This window comes from Carassius carassius, chromosome 10, assembly GCF_963082965.1.
Source record: "Carassius carassius chromosome 10, fCarCar2.1, whole genome shotgun sequence".
NCBI classification, from domain to species: domain Eukaryota; kingdom Metazoa; phylum Chordata; class Actinopteri; order Cypriniformes; family Cyprinidae; genus Carassius; species Carassius carassius.
The window spans coordinates 34264680-34287942 of NC_081764.1; the positions used below are offsets into that span (position 1 = coordinate 34264680).

The 23263-nt window shown below is 37.4% G+C and overlaps 2 protein-coding genes across 2 annotated transcripts in view; both read left to right on the forward strand.

Annotated features, from left to right (window-relative positions):
• LOC132151391 (NACHT, LRR and PYD domains-containing protein 6) lies at positions 1 to 7817 on the forward strand. The gene is made up of 4 exons (XM_059559505.1): positions 1 to 104; positions 1709 to 1977; positions 6808 to 6852; positions 7082 to 7817. Exons 2-4 carry the CDS (start codon positions 1722 to 1724, stop codon positions 7678 to 7680), a joined length of 900 nt encoding a protein of 299 aa, XP_059415488.1. The 5' UTR covers positions 1 to 104; positions 1709 to 1721; the 3' UTR covers positions 7681 to 7817.
• The window catches only part of LOC132151451 (NACHT, LRR and PYD domains-containing protein 12-like), a gene marked incomplete at its 5' end in the record, with an annotated part of 20888 nt that continues 5308 nt past the window's right edge, over positions 7684 to 23263 (forward strand). Inside the window, 4 exons of the mRNA XM_059559547.1 lie at positions 7684 to 8885; positions 9169 to 9342; positions 11733 to 11906; positions 21332 to 21505. Of these exons, the coding sequence (XP_059415530.1) occupies positions 7684 to 8885; positions 9169 to 9342; positions 11733 to 11906; positions 21332 to 21505 (1724 nt within the window). The remainder of the gene's footprint in view (positions 8886 to 9168; positions 9343 to 11732; positions 11907 to 21331; positions 21506 to 23263) is intronic.

A 23263-nucleotide genomic window follows, 5' to 3' on the forward strand; every position in this document is an offset into this window, starting at 1 on the left:
GAAACACCCACAGTCCCTTGAAAATGTAAACGTGGAAGAAAATTCAGTGCTTCTGTCGAGCAAATTAATTCAGAGGAGGACAAAAACATTTGCCATTATTCAAGGTAAGTTAGTAAATATTATTATAAATAGGCTATAATAAATAATATTAACATTAACATACATTACTAAACTGTTCAAGTATCAAATTTCCGGTAATCACAGCAGAAGCAGGTCTTAGATCTTAAAATCTTGGTCCCAGTAGACAGCATACTGAAATTAACACAGATGAGGCTTTCTATGACAAACTTACATAGCTCTATCGCGCAATGCAGCGACACAAGTGTTTTTGCTGGTTTCTGCCCGACGAAGTTGCCTTTTTTTACGTCCTGCAACACGTTTATTAACACCTGCATTTGCGCCCAAACATGAGCGAACTGGTCTGAAAACCAGGTGTGTTCAGGCGCATCTGGAGCCTTGCTATTTTAAAGCGACTGAAATAGACTGCGCCTTTGACCAACTGAAACCTGGTCTAAAGTCATTAGCGCAATATATAGGCCTATTATTATATAGTATATATTATATATATTTATCTATATATTTATTCATATTTAAAGAGCACGTTAGTGATATGCGCCTATAGGTGGATGATCAATGCGCATACACTCCGCTTATAACACACAGAGAGACGCCCAGCAGCGCACAAACATGACAAATATTTAAAATTAAAGGATTACAATGTGAAAGATTATTAATGCGCACCGTGGATGTATAGTGTCCTAAACTAGCAAAAGTTTAATCGGACACGCCCTAAATATAGAGATCCTATCTGCAAAATACAGCAGGGGGCCTCTTTGCTCTCAAAGATTATTTAGTTTTAGTTTTGTTTTTTAATTTGGCCAGTGGCTATGAATATAATTTCTTTTAATGTGGTTTCGCTGTGGCCCTTTCTAGGTAAAAATCAGTCAAGTCATGTAATTTGAATGTCATACAGTCTTGCTCGAGACTAAAAAAAAAAAAAAACCAATTGAAAGCATACAGAGCCGCAGAAGAGACCGTGTTTCTCGAGCTCTTTTCGCGAGCTCAATTCGAGACGGAGTGAAACAGACGAATGTGTTTCATTCATTCGTTCATAACCTCTCATATAAAATATAAGTGAAAAAGTAAAATGTGTTTGACATGTGTTGCTATCTTTTTTGCATTTCATGCCAGTGAGTGGTGGAATCTCTATGGCACCAGGAGTAAATTATTAAATTCTACACATTTTCATTGCTCAAAATCCTAACGTGTATCAATTTGCATATAGATTATATATTTTTTCTTTTAAATAGGAAAGTTTGCATGTTTGTAATTCAAGAAGTATTAGAGATATTTCACTGTTTTTATATTCTGATTCTTAATACATTTTTCATTTGGAATCTTTGTTTTCAAGGCCCTACATCATTCAGTCCCAGAGATATGGGGATCTCAGGCTCCATTTCCAGTTTGATGAATATTACCCATTTTCAGTGACTGATAGCCAAATGCTGGTCAATTCAAATACAGCTGATGTTACTTAAAGAGGAATGTTTAAAGAATAAATCATGTTGAAACTAGAAATGTAGCTTGAAAATGAATGTTTCACTGTAGTTGATCTGATCACATTGTGATTTCGTTATGCACATGTTTGCACTGCAGAGACCCCTGTTATAAAACTCTGACTACTTTTTATTTTTTTTTTGTTAATAAGTCCATAAAGGACTATGGAATCTGCTTTACAACTACTTTATAAAACTCTAGATGACCTGGAAAAAGATGATCTGAAGAGATTTAGGAGTCTCTTAAAAGAAGATGGGCACATTGGAGCTGGTAAACTGGAGAATGCTGGTGTCACTGACATAGTGAATAAGAAGGTGGAGTGTTATGGACCAGAAGAAGCTGTAAAGATCACACTGAAGATCCTGAAAAAGATGAACCAGAACCAGCTGGCTAAAGAGTTACAGGAGAAACACGAAGAATGTAATAAAGGCAAAAATACTGATCACTGAAAAAGAGGCAGCACAGATTCAGAGAAGAGAGTATATCCAGAAGCAGCCATGAGCACAATATTAGAGCCTTGCCTGTGATGTGGAGCTACCTGTTCAGGGGTGAGTTTCCCAAAACCATGGTTGCTAACTAAGTTAGCAACTTTGTTGGTTGCAATGCAATTTCCCATTGCCAACCAACTAAGTTGCTAACAGGTTAGCAACCATGGTTTTGGGAAATGCACCCCTGTAGAGGTGTCACACTTCTAGTTTCTCACGGTTTGAAGTGTATTGCAGTTTTGAGGTCACAGTTTTGGTTTGGTTTGGTATTGGGTGGGAATTGCTGGGGTGAGGTATTCTTAATGTGGTATCAGAAATTACTACAATAATACTAATTTGTTGAAAAAATAAAATACCTGGAACAATTTGCCTTAAAAAAAAAACCTTTCAGTAAATTTTCTGTAATCTCTTCTGATGTGCTCCATCATGCATGTGCATATTTAAAGCGGTGGTTTACTGTTTTTTCTAGGCTTGATTGTGTTTATGGGGTGCAGTCTAATATGTGTTCATGCTTTGTATTTAAAAAACACATTATTTTTCACAATTTACCTTTATTCCACACCGCTCTGTCCCCGCCCTCTCACAAATGCCTTGATTATTTCCTGTTTTTATGGAGCCCCTCCTTCTGAAATACACAATGGGCTGGGATTGGTTAGCTGGCTCAGAGTGTTGTGATTCGCTAAACCGCCGAATGTGCATCTGAACATCCTGCCCCTCACCTCAGCGCATGTGCTGCGGTTGTATTGTAAACAATGGTATTGTCTATATTGCTTATCAATTTGAGCCCGATTGAGATGCAGAGGATATTAGTGAAGAGGATCATGCAGAACCTGTGCAAGCACGGCACTTAATTGTATGTTTGTTTGTTGTCATCTCATACTTTTAGATACTCTGTTGTTTGTAAATGTTACTGCTTCTTTTAGCTTTTAATATATGGTTTTATTCTGATTAAAGCTTTAATACAGCACAGCAACTGCACGTATGTATAACGCATGTATAACACATGTATAACGCTTCTCATTGCTATGTGAAAATAAATGTATAATCGGAACAGACTGTTGGAGCTGATCTGACCTTCTAAATGAGAGAGATAGAGATGCAGAGCGACGCAAGGAACAGTATTAAGAGCCGCTGCTTTAGAACATTGATTTTGAATCTTGTGAATCCATTAAAGTCGTGATTTATATGTGCACCCCTAGTTTTCTCTTCTCTAAAGCAGCACAACATGGCCTCGTCCCCTTTTTTACATGTTCCTGGGGGCAGGGTTTATCTGGGTCTGTGATGTGTCGTTTTTGTAGGCATTAAACTGTGAAAGTGAAAGTTAAATAGAAATGACATACAGCCAAGTATGTAAATAAGTATCCAAAGTGCACACACAGAGCAGTGAACACACACACACACACACTGTGAACACACACCCGGAGCAGTGGGCAGCCATTTCTGCTGTGGCGCCTTGGGAGGAGTTGGGGGTTCGATGCCTTGCTCAAGGGCACCTAAGTCGTGGTCTTGAGGGTGGAGAGAGCACTGTACATTCACCACCCCCCCCCCCCCCCCCTCACCTACAATTTCTGCCGGCCCGAGACTTTAATGTAATAGAGTTTGATTGCCTAAATATTCTGATGGTGAGGCTGGACACATGACAAAGCTCAAATCATAAATGAATCTAGATCCAAAATCTTAATATATTTTTTATATAAGCAATGCTTGCAAATTGTCCTCTATTTGTTAAAGGCACATTGGTGATGTGGTTCAGACACATTTTTATTAGGCTGGTTGAAAGTCTCTTCACATCAAGATAATCACTAAGTTAAGTGGTCTAAATGGATTTTTGTTTATTTATCTCGTCTGTGGAAGGTGTAGGATCATAAAATGTTTGTCCAATCATATTCCTCGGCCCGAGGCTATAATAGGCTACCTGCCTGTCAACATATGTATTTGCATACTTCCACACACCCTGTTCACGCAGACATGATACATCATCAAGACAGAGCGAGAATGGAAGGCATTATTATTGTAATACTGTGCGGAAGTTGTCACTCTGATTTACTATTTGAGTCACTATTTGGAAGAGAGGTACACCATGGAAGTACCGCAGTACATACCATGGGTGGTGCATCACAGTTTTCTCAGTTCGGTTTGACTATTTTTACACCTCTTATAAACATTTACACCTCTTTACTGTTCAATAGCCAGTGGAAGAAGACCAAATGGGGCTTAACATGTGTCCTTTTGGAATGGTCAAAGAAGAAACCAACCAAAGAGAGCCCATGTCACACAAGGAAACCTGAGCATAAAAAAGAGGAGAGACAGTGATTTTTCAGGTATTTCCAGGGTGCATAGCTCTTGTCTCACTACTTGTGATGTGAAAACTTGATAAGAGACATTACTAATACTAACATATGAGTAAAGACTAGTAGACAGTCATTTAACAGCTTGATAATACCACTAATACTCATTAGTTGCACTACATTGTAAAAGGTTATGATCAGTAAGATTTTTATGCTTTTGAAAGAACTTTGTTCACTAAAGCTGCATTTATTTGATCAATACAATTAGAAAAATGTAATATTGTAGAATATTACTATTTAAAATAATTTTCTGTTACTATCAGTGCTGAGAATTGTTGTACTACGTAATATTTTGTGTACACTGTGATACATTATATTTTTCATGATTCACAGATGAACAAAGTTTGAGGAACAGCATTTATTTAAAGTATAAATCTTTTGTAACTTTATAAATGTAGTTCTTGATCAATAATGCAACCTCACTGAACAGAAAGATCAATTTTTAAAAAAAGAAGAAAATAATAATATATATATATAGTGATCCCAAACTTTTAAAGTGATGTGACATTCAGCAAAGTACAGTGACCCATACTCAGATTTCATGCTCTGCATTTAACCCATCCAAAGTGCACACACACAGAGCAGTGAACACACACACACACACACACTGTGAACACACACCCGGAGCATTTGGCAGCCATTTATGCTGTGGCGCCCAGGGAGCAGTTGGGGGTTCAATGCCTTGCTCAAGGGCACCTAAGTCGTGGTATTGAAGGTGGAGACAGGGTGTCCGCGGGGTTTTAAAAAGTATTAAAAAGTGATAAATCAAAATTGTCAAATTTAAGGCCATTAAAAGTGTTAAATGCGGTCTCAGAGGTATTATTTATTTCCAAATTAGGTATAATTTTTTCAGACTATCAGGTGTCCTATTCTGATTGAAATTCTATCTGCGTTCGCGTTAGTTCGTTTAAATATGGGCTTTAGCATATCTGGGCACATAATCAAAGCGTCTCCGTCTCAACGTATGTTTGATGCTGACGTCATATTCAGTGGTCGTTCGGCATCATCTCGGAACACTGCGCGCTCAACAGAAGTGGCTGGCTTATGTTTTATTTTAGACTTGCTTCAAGGCATATCTTCAATGACTGTAGTAGGGAATAACAGGCAGGCTTATTGTTCGGTGTGAAAAAAAACATCAATGTCAACTGGATTGGAGCTAACGCACTTTGGATCTCAGTTTTTGGGACATGGAAGGGCCGAAGATTTGTTGCATCACATAAAGGTTAGTTCTTTTTTAATATAACCCTCATTTGAAGAGTTATTTATTCACAAAGATTTTGTATATTATAGGATGATGTTGGCTAATTTACTGTTGGTTACACAAAATAATAAAATTGGCCAAAGTCCTGCAGTTACTTGAATGAAACCTGTAGGCCCACCTGCATTTATTGACCTGTGGGGTATATCTCAGGGTACAAGAAAATTGTTTTTTAGTATTTTTTTTAATTCAGAAATTTTTCACAGTTATAGAAATGTAATATTTGGCTCAGGTTTTGTTGTTGGAAAAAAACACTAAATAATTTAATTGCTGAATTACCAATTATTAATTGAAATCAAATGTGTATGCAGTAATTCTTCTCCTTAACCAACCTTTGTGAATGTTGAGATCTATTTTACTGTGTCTGAATGATAACTTATAACAGATTTCCTCCTGGTGTCGATTCACAGGAATGTGTTGTCACTGTTGGAAGCTGTGGACTTCACACCGTCCACAATGCTTTAAAGGCAGGCTTTACTATGTGGCAGTTGGAACAACTTCTGCGAGCCATGCACTTCCATTTTCATAATGTGCCTGCCAGGAGAGAAGAGTTAACCAGTTCATAGAAGATGCCAGTTTGTGAATCCGCAACAGTTCATAGGATCCGCAACAGTTCATAGAAGATGCCCGTTTGTAATGCATCAACTTGCAGTGAATGCCAGCCAGTGTGCTGGAACTATCCATTCTCTCCATTGCACATTTTATGTAGTTTGTTTTATTTTTATTTACTAAGTGAAATAAATGTGCAATATGTTGTCAACATTAGTCTCTAAATCTATTCTTTTTTGTATGTTATATATGTCAAAATCTGTGTAAATAATAGAAAGGTCGCTGATTAACACTTGCAATTCAGTGTCGTGATGGTTTTAAAAAATATTCTGAAGGTAGTAAAAAAGGTATTAAAAAGTAGTAAATTTAACTTAAGGATTGCTGTATATACCCTGTGGAGAGAGCACTGTACATGCACTCCCCCCAACCACAATTCCTGGCGGCCCGAGACTCAAACTCACAACCCTTCGATTACGAGTTCGACTCTCTTACCATTAGGCCACGACTTCCCCATATACATTAAACAGTAATTTATATTAAAGCTTCTGTTCAGGTTACATCAATACTTCGTAGTTGTATATTTTTCTCATTCTTTTTTCTCTCTTCACAGTGCAAAAATCATTTGATGCATCTAAGAAACACACCAGAGAAAAAGGTGACCATCTTAGTTCACGTCTTTACATTGGGTTTCGAAATTATTTTGGCATGTTTGATGTATATTGATTTCAGTACAGAATTGCTTTCAGTATTATGTATTTACATACCATATTTCTGCAATACTTGATTTTGATGACAGTCATGCCAATGTGAAAAACCTTTGTGTTTAATTTTCTGATCTTGCTTTATTTCCATCTTTTTCCCTTTTATTTATATTTATATACAAGTTGATTTCTGGCTGCAGGAATTCTTGAAAACTCACAAAATGAAAATGAAGGAGAAAGTGGAAGACATATTTGAGGGTAAAGAGGCAAAGGAAGAACATCTGAAGAATGTTTTCACAGAACTCTTCATTACAGAAGGGGATATTAAAGAAGTCAATCATGAACATGAGGTTGTGCAGATTGATAATGCCATTAAAACCTGTAAATCACAGAACAGGTCAATCAAATGCAATGATGTATTTAGTCTGAATAAAAATAAGAAAAAGATTGTGCTGACCAAAGGCATCGCTGGCATTGGAAAAACTGTCTCAGTGCACAAGTTCATTCTGGACTGGGCAGAAGGAAAAGCCAATGACAATATTGACTGTGTGTTTCTGCTTCCGTTCCGAAAAATGAACTGTATTAAAAACAGAGAGATCAGTCTGCATGAGTTTCTGCAGAAGTTTAATCCTGAAATTCAGGACCTGGAAACAACAAAGATAAATAAGGTTTATAAATGTACGCTTGCATTTATCTTTGATGGACTAGATGAGAGTCGACTGACTCTGGATTTTGACAGTGGAATGGTGACGAGTGTTGAGGAGCGATCATCTTTAGATTAACTATTTGCAAGTCTGGTGAATGGGACTCTGCTTCCATCAGCGCTCGTCTGGGTGACCTCACGACCAGCAGCAGCCAATCAGATCCCTCCTGAATATGTCGGGTTGTTCACAGAGGTGCGAGGATTCACTGACCAGCAGAAGGAGGAGTACTTCAGAAAGAGAATCAAAGATGAGACTCAGGCCTCCAGAATGATCTCACACATTAAGAAATCTCGAAGTCTCTACATCATGTGCTACATTCCCGTGTTCTGTTGGATCACAGCCACTGTTCTTCAGAACATCCCTATTGGGAACAACGCAGAGGACATTAACACAACACTCACTGAAATGTACATCCATTTCCTGCTGATACAGATGAACATGAAGAACCAGAAGTATGACAGAAAAACACAAAGAGAACATACCAAGCTATTAGATTCCAATAAAACAATGATTTTGAAGTTAGCCAAGTTAGCTTTTGAACAACTAAAGAAGGAAAATATTGTTTTCTACGAGAAAGATCTGCAAGCATGTGGTATTGATGTGAGCGACTTTGAGTCCACAGGAATGCTGACTGAGATCTTTCAGCAAGAGGCTGTACTTCACGAGGTGAAGGTCTTCTGCTTTGTGCATCTGAGTGTTCAAGAGTTTCTCGCTGCAGTGCATGTGTTCCTCTGCTACCTGCACAAGAACATGGAGGAGCTTCAGTTTTTCTTTGAAGAAACACAAAATAAGGTCAGGCTTAACTTTGAGCTTCAGTCTGAAAGTCCATTGCATTATTTACTAGTAAAGGCTGTTGAGAAAGCAGTGCAGAGTCAGAGAGGACATTTAGACCTCTTTTTGCGTTTTCTGATGGGCATTTCACTGGACTCCAATCAGAACCTTCTCAGAGGCCTGTTCCCTCACACTGAAGACAGCAAAGACAGCATCACGAAAACAACCGAGCACATTAGAAAACTATTACAAGAGTACATCTCACCTGAAACTTCAGTAAACCTGTTTTACTGCTTACTGGAGCTCAATGACAATTCATTATATATGGAAATCCAAAGTTACATCAAATCATATAAAAGAACCCGCCTCTCATCTTCCATGTGTTCATTGCTGGCCTATGTACTGATGATGTCAGAGGAGGTGCTGGATAAGTTCGACCTGCATATGTACGAGACATCATGGGGAAACCAAAGGAGATTCCTCCCCGCTGTGAGATGCTGCAGAAAAGCCATGTAAGTAACTTTTTGACATTTGTTTAATATTTTATAGCTTTCAAAAAAATAAATTTCTAAAATGCTTGTAAAATGTAGTATGAAGTCTCTTGCTTTTACTGATTTTGAAGATTAAAATCTATATTTACTTGAATAAATTTAATAAACAGTAATTTCATAGATTTTTTTATTTCTTTTAGAAAGCTTGAGTATTTAAAAAAATAACATAGCACAATCTATCAAACAACACGGTTCATACAAGATAAATACAAAAATATGTCTTGGACAATTTTTTTTTTTACAGACTCTACGGATGTGGTCTTGATGATACCTGCTGTGAAACTGTGGCTGTGGCACTGCAGATACCAGACTCACCCCTGATCGAGCTGGACATGAGTGACAATGATCTGAAGGACTCAGGAGTGAAGCTACTCTCTGATGCACTGAAGAGCCCAAACTGTCAGCTGGAGATACTGAGGTTTGAGAATCAGATGTGTTTTTATATGTTCACTTGATACACATGAGGCATAATCACCCAAATCAAATAAGTTATCGAAAGTTAAAAAGCCTAAAAAGGGGGATTCCTTGACCCCCCCCCCCTCATTTGTTTTAATTTACTTTACTTTACTTTTAGATTTATTTTCAGAGTCGTTTTTTGATCATATTTATCCAATTGTTTGCCAGTCATTCAAAACCCTCAAATATGACACTATAGGCACATCCAAGTGTTTGTGCAGAGTCTGGAAGCTGTTAGTGCAGAAGTCTTCAACCCTGCTCCTGGGGACCCACTGTCCTGCAAAGTTTATTTCCAACCTGCTACAGCACACCTGCCTGTGTATTTTCAATCAGTCTTGAAGATCTTGATTATATGCTTCAGGTGTGTTTGATTAGGGTTGTAGCTTATTTCTGCAGGACAGTGGGTCCCTAGGAACAGGGTGGAAGATCTCTGTGTGCTCTGTGTACATGAAGGCACCAGTGCAATCACTTGGATTTTTTCCTGATAACAGCGGAAAAACTTTTATTATATTGTATATATATATATATATATATATATATATATATATTAGAGCCCGACCGATATATCGGCCGGCCGATATTATCGGCCGATATGAGCTTATTGCATTTAAATCGGCATCGGCGTTTATAACGGCCGATGAATCATGAGAAACAGAGTCTCATGCTTCACTCATGTTATGAGTGTTGCATAGTTTGCCCACCAGAGGGAGGTATGCAACTCACCAGTTGACAACAGCGCCAGAAATCCACTACAGAAGAAAGCGATCAGCCAAGCCAAGATGTACTGTTTTGACGGTGAGTCTGTCATTCGTCATGTGAAATAATTTAGTTCATACACTGTATATAAAAACGGTGTGGTAGTTCTAGCTAACGGTCCTATCATTATCACTTCTAACTATTCTGTAACATCACTTACAGCCGCTAATGCATTGCTATATTAGATTAGCCACAAAGCTAATACCATGTTTATCAGTGGAAGAACGCGAACGTTAATAAGAGGTCAAACTATAACGTCAGCTTTAACTTATTCTAAATATATCTGCAGTGTTTCCCACATAATGACCGCGTAACTGTGGCAGGGGGGCGCGTGTAGTCAATGAATAGAAGTTATGTACAGCGTGCCTCGAAAAAACAACAACTGTTATGTTATTCTAACGCTAATATAGCTTCCTTTTTAGCAGGTCCCTTAAATGCTTGCTATTAACTTGTTTGAAGGTGGTTCTTCTCAAAATTGACAGCGGTGTGTTCATGACACTAACGTTAACCATTCAACTTCGAATTGATTCCGTAATCTTCCGGTAACAGTAGGCTAACTTTACGTTCGCCAGCGCATGACAATGTTTTGATTCAGACTGCACAAAGAGAAGAGGAGATACGGGTCCGTTGTGAATGTGTCTGTGAGAGCAAATATAGTGTAGTTACAGTAACTACAGTAGCTGCATCAGAAATGATTAAACCAGAGGGACATGTAAATAAATGTGAGCTGAACAAGCGCTTTTTTCTTTCTTTTTTCTTTTTTACAGATTGTTTCAAAGCAGCTTTACAGACATAACAGGAAAATGTAATAATATTGTTAAATATAAGTAGGTAATACCTATTGCTTGACAAATAAAATATATATATATATATATATATATATATATCTCATTTTTGCCTATGTAGGAGATCCCTGTTTATTATTATTATAATTCTAATGGTGGCATGAGTAATGATACATGGTGATATTATTAATACACATGCTTATTCTTTCTCTGTCTCTCTTTCTGCCTACAGATGGCTGAAAAAGGTGAATGCTGTAGCAGCAAAGTGTGGGATTACTTCTGCAAATACTTTAACTTTAGTATTATAATTTATTTACAGTACACACACAGACTGTTAAAACCAGCTTCAACTGGAAGAAAGTAAAAGTGTTAAATGTTTAAAACCAGACTGTTTTTTGATCATTAAAAAATATATACTTTTGATGTGCAATTGTTTAGTCATTGAGACTGTAATCTAAGGCTTTTTTTTTAAAACAACCCCTTCTGGAAAATGGTTTATACAGCCCACATACATAGAACAGGCAGATATTTTGCTATTGAATGTTGTGTAAGGGCAGTTTATAGGAAATGGGTCTAATATCCAGTTTATTTTAAAAATCAAAATATCGGCTTATAAATCGGCTCTTTTCGAGTTAATATCGGCATCGGCCCCCAAAAATCCATATCGGTCGGGCTCTAATATATATATAAGAATTCACCTTTATTTTCAACAGAAGTTGCTGATCTTATTAAATGATAACAGATACTGCAACTTGTATCCGTAAATAAAAATGGATGTGTAATTGTTCAGGTTTTTTATTACTCTGTTCAGATTGTATTGCTGTAATCTCACTGGTCAGAGCTGTGAATTTGTGGCATCAGTTCTACAATCAACAAACTCTCGACTGATAGAGCTGGACATGAGTCGCAATAAGTTGCAGGACTCAGGAGTGAAGCTGCTCTCTGATGGACTGAAGAGCCCAAACTGTCAGCTGAAGATACTGAGGTTTGAGAATCAGATGCATTTTATATGTTCATTTAATGCACATAAAAAGCCAGAATTTACCTCAGAAGAACAGCATGATCTGACTATGTTCAGTGGAGGATATTTCTTTCTAACGAGAAAGTAATTTATTCTTACATTAGATAACATGTTATTTTAAAATAAACATTAGTAGTTCAATGGATCACAAAATAACGATCATATTGTGTTTTTTGAGTCACAGATAGGATTATTTTTCAAGTCAGCAAAAATAAATAAATAAATATATAAAAATCACTTAAACATAATCTAGTTCTTCAATACCACAGCAAAAACTATTAGTCTAATTTAGAAAGTCCACACACGATTAAAGACAAGTGAACAGTCAGTATAAATAGGTAACACTTTATAATAACTTTCATTTATAAATCATTAACAAACATTATATAATGCTTAACAGATCATTAGTTAATATATATTCATATAACTTGAAATATGAGATAATGTTCTTGTTAATGTTTACTAATGAACTTACTAAACCTTATGATTAACATTAACAGTATGCTTACAAATGTCAATAAACTTTCAGTTCATTTGATTTTTTATTTTTTGGTTTTTGTTTGCTGCGTAGACCTCTATTTACACATCTTACCAAATAATTTATTAATTATTTGTTCAGGTTTTTGCAATACCCAATCTTAAGTGGAAACTGTTCATTATTTGCAAATGTTTATAAATGTTTAGCAATCATTAGTACCTTTATAAGCAGTAATCTTGATGGCAAAAAGTGTCCTGAAAGACCTGAATTTAACCTATTCACACATTTTTACTAATTATGTATTAATCGTTTGTTCATGTCTTTGCTGTAGCCAATCTAAAGTTGAAACTATTCAACATTTGTAAATGATTATAAATGTTTCCTAATCATTTAGTATCTCTATTGGCACTGGACTTTTAGCTAATGTAACAAGGTTTGTGTAAAGGGTGGCTGGTTAAGTTTACCTTAATGTTTGCTAAAACATAACAGATTTAAATTTTAGTGCAAAAAATTATTTTATTGCCTCAACACTCACTCATTATGTGTACTACTCTTCAGTATATCATTATACAGGACATTCATTGAATCATAAATAAACAGGGGAAAGCAAATTATTTTTTAAAAAGAAAAAATGTTCTTTTATCAAAAAAATATAAAATAAACAGATTGAACCGTGTTCCTTATAATCAAATTGACCCCTGTACACTGTTGACCCTTTAACCAACCCTTAAACCTACCCATACCACCAAATCTGTCCTTAACCTTACCCACATCACACCTCAACAGCAGCTGATGTGTTGTGCATTAACACAAGCTTTTAATCACTGTATAACCAAAATCTTTGTAGATTTTCAATAAGTGCTTGATCATATGGAATTGAAAGTTTAATGACATTTGTAAGCATTTTAACTTACATGAAATAATGATTTGTTTGAACATCTAATGTTTAATAAGTTTATTAGCAAACATTAACAAGCACATTATCTTACATTTCTAACTCTTTGAATATACCATAATTCCTCAAATAAAAGTCGGGGCCTTTATTTACCTGAACTGCAGAAGGTAACAGACTATTATTTGAAGAAGGCTTTTATTAGAGGCAGGCCTTTATTTCTAATTCCATCTGTTTAATAAGTAATTGTTTTAAATAACCCATTTTAAATTAAAAGCGATAGCGTTCCAGTGGACAGAGATCATAACATTAGCCCAAAATCAGTTCAGAATCAATCACCAAAAGAATCAGTTCGGTTCAGACGCTCTGTGTGTCGGTCTGCTTCACGCTGAATCATGCATGCGCAGTATCCTCAGCTCCTCGGTTCTCAAATCGGACGCGTCCGACAGAAACGGTTCTCGGTTCAGTGTACTGATGATCTGAAAACCGATGCAACCGGTTCTTGACTCGAGAACGAGAAACGCTCCGGCAGTGGGCGTGTACATTCGTTATCTGGATCTGCTGCACAAATTTTCCCCCGGGCTTTATTTAAGACCGGCCTTTATTTGTCCGTGTTGACCACACCCCCGGCCACTATAAGAGGCCCGGTGTTTATTTGACTACCGGTTTTTATTTGAGGAATTACGGTATATTAACTAATGATCCATTAAGCATCATATAATATTTGTTAATTATTTATTAATGAAAGGAATTATAAAGTGTTACAAGAACAATATAAAAATTCCACAGCACACAACATAGATAACTACAATATTACAGTTACGAATAGTCTAAGGTCTTATAGTATAATTAAGATAGAGAAATGTAATAGTTAAGTGTAAAATAACAGCATCATGTTCACAGAATAAATTTAATATAGATTCATCTTTGTTTGTTTTCTTGTTTGATTAACATTGAGACAGACAGCAGCAGGTATTTATAGGCTGCTGTCCCTTCAAGACCTGATGCACAGATCCAATATAATGATACACATCATATCTGTACTGAACAGTCCACTGAAGGCGAGATTTGATTAGTTATAGGCAATTTAGACTTACATTTAAATTTACACAACACATTGACTGAGAGGCTAGAGACAGACAGAGTATACATATAGTGACACATTAATAGATACATAGATATAAATATATGTAGACAGCTAGATTAATAGATAGATACATATATAGATAGATTACAGATACATATATAAATACATATATTATAGATAGATAAATATATAGATACATAGATTATAGATACATATCTAGATACATAGATCGATTCATATATAGATAGATAGATTTGGATAGATAGATAAAATGGAAGCTCCCCAGAAGAGATGCCGTACATCTGTGGTGTGGGAGCATTTCCATTTAGAAACCCCAAATAAAGTGAGATGTGTGTATTGTGATCGGCAGCTAGCCTACTGCAACAATACATCATCCATGATGCGCCATTTGAGGAGCACTCATCCTGCCATTTTGCAGGGTGCAGAGGATGGCATTCCCCCTGTACCTAGGCCTGCTACTGACACTGCTGGGCCATCTAAGCAAGGTATGCATTGTTTGGGATATAATTATAATTGAAATATAATTACAACCTTTTGGGACACTGTTTATAAAGTTTATAAGTTATATAAAGCACTGATTATAAACACTGGAAGGTTTCCAAATAATGAACCAGTAGGCTATACTTTTAATAGATGTGCACTAATTGAAGCTGTATTTTTCCAATGTATTTGTCTGAAAGTATGTTTTGTCTTCTCTTTTAAAAGTCAGACAGAGGGAATTGGATGAGGCTCTTATAAACATGGTGGTGAAGGATCTGCAGCCCTTCACCATCGTGGACGATGAGGGATTCAGGGCATTTGTGAACAAGCTTGATCCAAGCTATGTCCTCCCATCCCGGAAGGTGCTTAAAATAATGGTCAGCGAAAAGTACAACAAAGCCAAGGAGAAGACAATGGAGGACCTACAAAAGGCCGAATTTGTTAGCCTTACAGCTGACATGTGGTCCTCCATTAATATGGATGGATATCTTGGTGTGACTTGCCATTACATAACACCAGAGGCAAAAATGGCAACTGTTGTACTGGGTGTAAGGAGGTTTTACCAAACCCACACAGCCCAGCATCTCATGGAGGCTAAAGCCTTGCTAATGGCTGAGTGGGGAATAACCTCCAAAGTTCAGTGCATGGTGACTGACAATGCATCTAACATGATCCTAAGTGCCCAGCTACTCCACCTTCGCCATGTCCCATGTTTTGCTCATACTTTAAATTTGATTGTGAAAAAGGCACTAGATCAAACCCCAGTCATCAATGAAATACGCCAGAAGGCCAGAAAGATAGTGGGGTTGTTCAGATCCAGCTGCAAAGCAAAGGACAAGCTTGTGGAGATGCAGAGCTTGATGGGAAGACCAACTCTGAAACTGATACAGGAGGTTGACACGAGATGGAACAGCACATTTGACATGCTACAGCGCTTGTATGACCAACGTGAACCAGTGGCTGCTGCACTTTCCAACTTAAACAATGATACTGCTCCCCTGACAAGTATTGATTATGACATTATTCAACAATCATTGTCAATACTGCAACCATTCAAACTCGCAACAACAGAGATGTCAGAGGAAAAGAGAGTGTCTGCTTCAAAGCTTATACCACTGTACAGGATGTTGCAGCACAAGCTTGCACAGAAAAAAGGAAATGCAACGCAGGAATCAACTGTTCAATTAGGTAGGCCACAATGACCAGACTACCCATGTGATTGGCCATAACTGTCATATTATTGTCATTATTATAAATATGTGTTTCTCCTGTTTTGGCTCATAGGCTCACATCTGCAAGAAGGTCTGCACTCCAGATGTGGAGGTTATGAGAGTTTTAGAGCCTTGGCACTGGCTACACTGCTGGACCCAAGGTTCAAAAATGTGGCATTTGGAAATGCTGCCAAAGCCCAGGAAGCTGAAAAGCATATCACACTGGAGTGTGCTTCACTGATGCGTTCAAACACAAATCCTGGTGAGCAGTTTCAGTCTGTGTTATGTTATGTAATCTGAATCATGTAATATAATATATCCTTCATATATGCCGTCAGTTTAGGATTTGTTACTAATTGCTGTTTTCATTTTTATTCAGACCCAGAAATGTCAACATCACACCCATCATCATCACCATCACCATCACCATCAACATCAACACCAGTAGAAACACAGGACAGTTTATGGGAACTTTTTGATAATCGCATCCATCAAACCAAGATGATACACAATGCTACAGCTGATGCCACAGTGGAAGTGAAAAAATACATCAACGATGCGTATTTGCCCAGAACTCATGATCCACTAACTTACTGGAAAGAGAGAGCAGTAATCTTTCCTCATTTGTATGTCCTTGCAAAAAAATATCTTTGTATGCCAGCAACAAGTGTCCCTTGTGAGAGGATTTTTTCAAAGGCTGGAGAAATTATCTGTAAAAAAAGAAGTAGGCTAAGTCCTTCCACAGCAGATAAATTAATATTTTTGAATAAAAATCTCTAAAAAAGTGAGACATTGTGGCTTGATTTCTTTTATTAATATTCATTTTTCATGACCAAAATAACATTATGCACAGTGAGGAGCCTATAGGTTACAAGCTTCACATATTAGAACATTATAATAATAAAAAACAACACATTTTTTTAATGGCTCGTCAAGGTTGTTTCAGATCAACACCTGCAAGTGACCACTAGGTGTCACCGTTGAGACGGGTGTCGGATTGATTCGAAGCCTCGAAACAATATGGCACATTTGGTTCAACTGTTTCATTGGTTCACGAGGCCTCGATTTTGCCATCACTAATCCAAACAAGAAACGAAGACTTGACTTGAACAGACTTAACTTGACGAGGCATGAAACAGACTTGACAGAAGCAGACTTGACGTGGCATGAACAGACTAGATTCACCAACAGCAGGTTACAACATTTATACACGAAAAGAGACAATGGCAAAAACATGACTACTTATAGTAAACAATGAGGGTAACATGACAGGAACAAACCAATGGGAAACAAGACATATGACAAAAACAACCAATGAGGAAACAAAAATGATAATCACATGACAATACAATAAACCAGTCAGAACATGACAAAGAACAAGTGGAACCAATAGCAAGATGACAAGAGGGCAAGGGAAGCATGACACAAACAGCATAAATCAAACTACAAAATAAAAGACGTGAAAATAAGAAAATGAAACAAAACCCCAAAACAGACATTACAATATCTCTCTTAAACTGTGTTCACACTAGTAGCAACGTTTGTCACTGCATGTCGCCAGGGGCTGGTCATGAGGTAATTAGTGGCTGTTCTCACTACTGGCTGCCTAGTAACGTTGTTGTTGACAGCGAATCAGTTTTCTTGCATCTAGATACAAACATATTGGAGGCAGAAGGCTAAATATAATATAATATAAATTGAATCTGTACATAAAAACAAAAATGAATGAGAAACAGACTCTGCTTTTTTCCATTGTGTATGTTTATTTATGACAAAAACGCAAACAGGCTCTACTCCATCTTTCCGTAACTGTCAGAGCTGAGAGGAGAATGATAGATATGTATACATATACCTATACATATCTATGAGGAGAACAATCACATGAACTCTACAGTCTTCTTTCCTATTGGCAGTTGCTCCCGAAAGTCGCTCTTCATTTGTTAAATGTTGAAGTATTCTAGTATTCAAGTCACCAACCGTCACTGCTGTCGTGTCGCTGGAAATCGCCAACTCTCCACTGAATTAATTAATGAAGTGAATGAGATTGTATCACTTTGTCACTGCATGTTGCTTGTAGTGTGAACGGGGCTTTAGCGGTTTTTAATTCACTTAAGACATAACTGACTTGCTCAACCTACAGCTCAACCTGTCAAAGACTGAGCTTCTTCTTTTCCTTGCCACTCTGACTCTACAGCATGATTTCACCATCCGGCTACGTTCATCATCAATAACCCCATCAAGTTCTGTCAGAAATCTTGGTGTAATCTTTGATAACCAGCTGACCTTCAAAGCACCACATTGTAAAGACAGCTCAATCATGCAGGTTTGCATTGCATAACATCAGAAAGATCAGGCCCTTCCTACTGGAGCATGCTGCACAACTTCTTGTCCAGGCCCTTGTCATTTCTAGGCCGGACTACCGCAATGCTCTTCTGGCTGGACTTACATCACGTGCAATCAAACCTCTTCAAATGATTCAGAATGCAGCAGCACGACTGATCTTCGACAAGCTCAAAAGGGTCTACGTCACATCTCTCTTTATCTCCCTGCACTGGCTACCAGTTGCGGCTTACATCAAGTTCAAGACACTGATGCCTGTGTAACAGGGTTATTTTTTTTTTGTTTTACTATAAATGTTGTGTCTTTCACCAAAATTGCTATTTCGTTCAAATAATAATGGTTTGGGGACCTCCTTGACAACATTAAGTAATTAGTGGGTCGTTAACCTTTTACCACCAAATAAACACCCAATAGAGAAGTTTATCTGATACTGAGAGAGGTTAGTTAAAATGTGCTACAGCAAAATTAGCTTTTTTCTAACTTAATACTTAATACTAAAATTAAAGTTCAGTGATGTTGTTTTACAATTTGTTAATTGTCTAGGGAGTAGCTACCTGAAGCTGTTAGGGCTAGTTTGGTTCGCAGTGAACTACAGTTAGTGTCAGTCAGAACACCACAGAGGGAAGTACCAATTTTAACAGACATACTATCACCGGTAAACAGATATCAGCATCAAAGGGGGAATCAGCCTTTGCATGCAACTTAACAAGTGATAAAGGTTTGAGGCTTCCTTTGAGGTCTCCAGAGGTAATGGATCTCCTTAGCTAAGTTTGAGCCTTGGGACAACTGCAGATATGCATGTGGGGGTAAATGAGAATGATATGATGCGTCGGCAGGTTAGCACATTCAGTAGAAGAACTTGAGTTACAGTCAATGAGTCATGTCTTAGAGTGGGTTTGGCTCATAGGTGGGCTGGGTGCATATCAGCTGACATAGTCTTGGATGGTCTGATTGTGGTTGAATATGGGTGTGTGGTTTAATTGCAACACAAAGCGCAGTACTCTAACAACAGCAACCAACATTACAAATTATCAGCATTCACATACAACTAAACTGGTCTCATAAAAAACATAACTCTGGGTACTTTTCTGCAAAACTGTTTTTACGTACCTTATTGCACGTTTCACTGTAGTTTCAAAGAGAAATGTCCACTGAGTGGCACTAAAATACAGGTTCAATGCGTGAACCCAGGCACATTTTTATTATGTTGATATAGGTATGTATTGTTGTGTTTTTATTACATTGATTCAGGTTACGTATTGTGGCAGTTCGTAATTCAAATATCCTAGGACTGTCTCTAAAAGTTAACGCTCTATAGTGTCGGAGCTCCTCACCTCTCAAGTACGTCTTCGTACTCTGTGAGCTACTGAACAAACCTATCATCTGTGAAAACATGATATGTACTTATTGGCATGTATTTTGCAGCTCGCAAAAAAAGTGCCCCTAGGTATGTTTATGCCATGAGCCCAGATAGAAATATAGGCTGATCCCTCATGAATCATTAAGGGGGTAGAACAAAAGCCATCATAGCAGTTATTTGTGAATTGGGTTACTAGTCATATGGAGCATAAAGTCCTGGAGTTCTGCTCTGACTCTGCTGGGGTGCTGGCCATCAGCACGAAAAAGACTTTGTCACTCCCAGAAAAGGTTCCAGTTATTAACAAAGATCAGTTTCTGTTCTTTACACCATGACAATAACCATTCATTTAAAGCAAAAGGTCTACCGAACCCTTCATGTCCTCGTCGATACGTGGGAAGCACTCCTGACATGATGATCCTAGTCGTGGGCGATGTGCTGTGTACCGTCTCGATTAGTCTCCTGAAGTCCCTCTTCAAAATCTCTGTCTGCCGCAGCTTGATATCGTTCACTGCCACGTGATGTACCGAAACATTGAGAACACGAGCACCAGGAAAACAGGGAGTTGTGCAGCTTACCTTTAGCTAAGGTAGCAGGGAAGTGCCAGATGATGGAGTCTCCGATGATCACAGCATCAGGTTCCATCGCACGAAGGTGAGCAAATCGGTTTGGAATGGAGATCTTGAAGACTGGGGGCAGTGGAGGAGGAGAGGTCCTTGCCCGGGGCCTGGCTCGTGCCTATCTCTGGTGCACCCAGTGTCCGTGGTGTCCCAGCGCCAGATTAAAGGAGACCTGAGAAGATTGTGTCCTGGGTGCACAGGGTCTATGCTCAGAAACACACAGAGTAGAGGAGGTGGGAGTGTTAACATCGTGCTGTAGTCTTACCTCGGACTTGTGAGTGTCAGCTCGAGATGTTTCCAGCATGGCTCTCTGCTCTCGCAGCTGCTTCTCCAGTAGGTCATGGATCTGCTTCTCCATAGCCTCCAGCTCCAGCTGTACCGAGTGCAGCTCAAACCTGTCCTCATCTGGCCTCACCTCACCTCGACTATTAATGACTTATTCTGCATGACCATATTTTAGATCCCTGTATGCACCCCATACCTAAACTTAACAACTACCTTACTGACTATAATTAAGCAACAAAATAAGGGGTTGGGGCAATAGTGACAGTTAATAGTTTATAGTGAGAATTTGTCCCCAAACTAAAGTGTGACCCACATACTCGGAATTTATGATGCGAGAATTTTGTATGCGTATTTGTAAGCGTCGCACTCAGAGAAAAGTCAACAACTCAGTTTAAGATGCTGTTGATGCAGTATTTCATTTATAAAGGACCTACACTTACCCAAGCACTTCTATTTTCTCATGATCCACAGAATCTGGTAGACGGCTGTACAAATCAACTCAAAACCATATTCTCCTTTTAGCTGAACTTATATTTTTTTGATATGTGAGAGATTCCACTTTTATCTGCTTAAAATAAATGGATGTGTAATTAATCAGTTATTTAATACTCTGTTCAGATTGAAACACTGTAAACTCACTGGTCAGAGCTGTGAATTTGTGGCATCAGCTCTACAATCATCAAACTCTCGTCTGATAGAGCTGGACATGAGTGACAATGATCTGCAGGACTCAGGAGTGAAGCTGCTCTCTGATGCACTGGAGAGCCCAAACTGTCAGCTGAAGATACTGAGGTTTGAGTATCAGATGTGTTTTTATTATGTTCATTTGATACACATAAAGTATCATTACCAAATCAATTAGATTAGTGGGTTTAATCCTTTATGGTAACACTTTATAATAACGTTCAGTTGTAAGTCATTTATAAATGATTAGTTAATGATGAACTAATCATTAATAAAACATTCATAAGCAATCAATAAGTGATATGTTAATATTTTTATCTATGTTTTGTAGATTAAGTTATAAATAATTTACAAGTGATTAGATGATTAACTAATCATTTACAAAACACGACTATACATTCACAAATAATTAAGTAATATGCCAACGATTTACAAATCTTAAAGTTATCTTAAAAAATAGCTTCATGAAACAATCAAACAGATCCTTAGTAAAAGGTTAATACACTGAAAAAATTATACTAATTTTTTTTTAAGGTAAGCGGTTGCAAATAATATATTTTAGCTGAATTTATATAAAATTTGTTTTGAAAGTTAGTCAACTAAATTTGTTTATTTAAATGCAACTATAATAAATTGATTGCAACCACTTATTTAATTGTTTTGTTTGTAAATTCATTGAATCGTTGTTTTCAGTATAGTAACTAGTTAAGTTACTATTTAATATTTTATTATTCACTTATAAATAATTGAAATGCCAACATTGTATTATTATTGCATAATGTGTGATAGTGTGATAAATGATCCATGTATCAGAGAAAACATGTCTACACCCTCACCAGTCAGCACTTACATTTCAGTACACACTACAAAGTATTCAAAAACCTGCTTTCTGCTCCCCTAATCTAAAGTGTAAACCACTCATCAGTTGTAAATGTTTTACAAACCTGCCGGTTACAGGTTTAGTGTGTGTACACACTGGGGTAAAAGATCTACAAATGATGAATAAAACATCTACAACTGAGGAGTAGTTTACACTTTAGATTAGGGGGTAACTCTTTATAATAACTGCACACTATGAGTCATTAGTTAAGCATTAGTAAATAGTATATTCTTTCTTTATAAAGCATTGTTCCAACATTAATCAGTTTATAAATACAGCTATAAATGTTTTGTTCTTGAGCATATCTATAATGTTTAATAATTGTAATTTCATACTCTATTAACTATTAATTTATAATTTCAAAATTATTACATTATTTAAAAAATTGTTATCTAGAAGTTGTCAGGGGTTCATAAGATCCAAGGGCGTGTCTACGTGGTGGCCAGTACGTGGCACCCCCCCCCCCCCATCCAATATTAGTCTGGCTTCCCCAAGTGCCCAAACCAAATGTCTTGCAATAGGCTTGTTTTTTAACTGCATCTGGCAGTAGCGAATGCTGGCATGTGCAGCTGCCGAGGGCCGCTTTCTTATCTTTATAATTAATTTTAGGTGTTTTCTATTGCGTGAAATATGACAAATATCGAGTATGCATAATGTTACGTGTTCCATGTAATGAATCTCTCTACTCACAAGCGGATTTCCTTCACTCACACAAAACAGGATATGTGTGTTGCATTTGGACAAATCAGACACACAACTATTTGTTATATTTAACAAATAATATCTAATGCCTCCTCATCTAACCAAAGGGTCTATGGACCCTTCCCCCCAAAATGCAAATATCAAATCAAAAAAGGCAGAACAGGCCTCTGGTTCAATAGCAACCAAAGGCACACTAGCTGATAACAGTAGGTTTACGATGCCCAGGAATGTGGCTAAGCAACTCAAATTGAATTAATTCACATATACTTTAGGGCATTGTGTAT

Bases quoted from the DNA above. Each gene is read 5' to 3' on its own strand.
- LOC132151391 (XM_059559505.1), top strand. From the start codon at position 1,722: ATGGAATCTGCTTTACAACTACTTTATAAAACTCTAGATGACCTGGAA. The intron at 1,978-6,807 runs GTAATAAAGGCA...CTCTCTTCACAG, and splicing joins ACAGGAGAAACACGAAGAAT to TGCAAAAATCATTTGATGCA. The intron at 6,853-7,081 runs GTGACCATCTTA...TTTATATACAAG, and splicing joins GAAACACACCAGAGAAAAAG to TTGATTTCTGGCTGCAGGAA.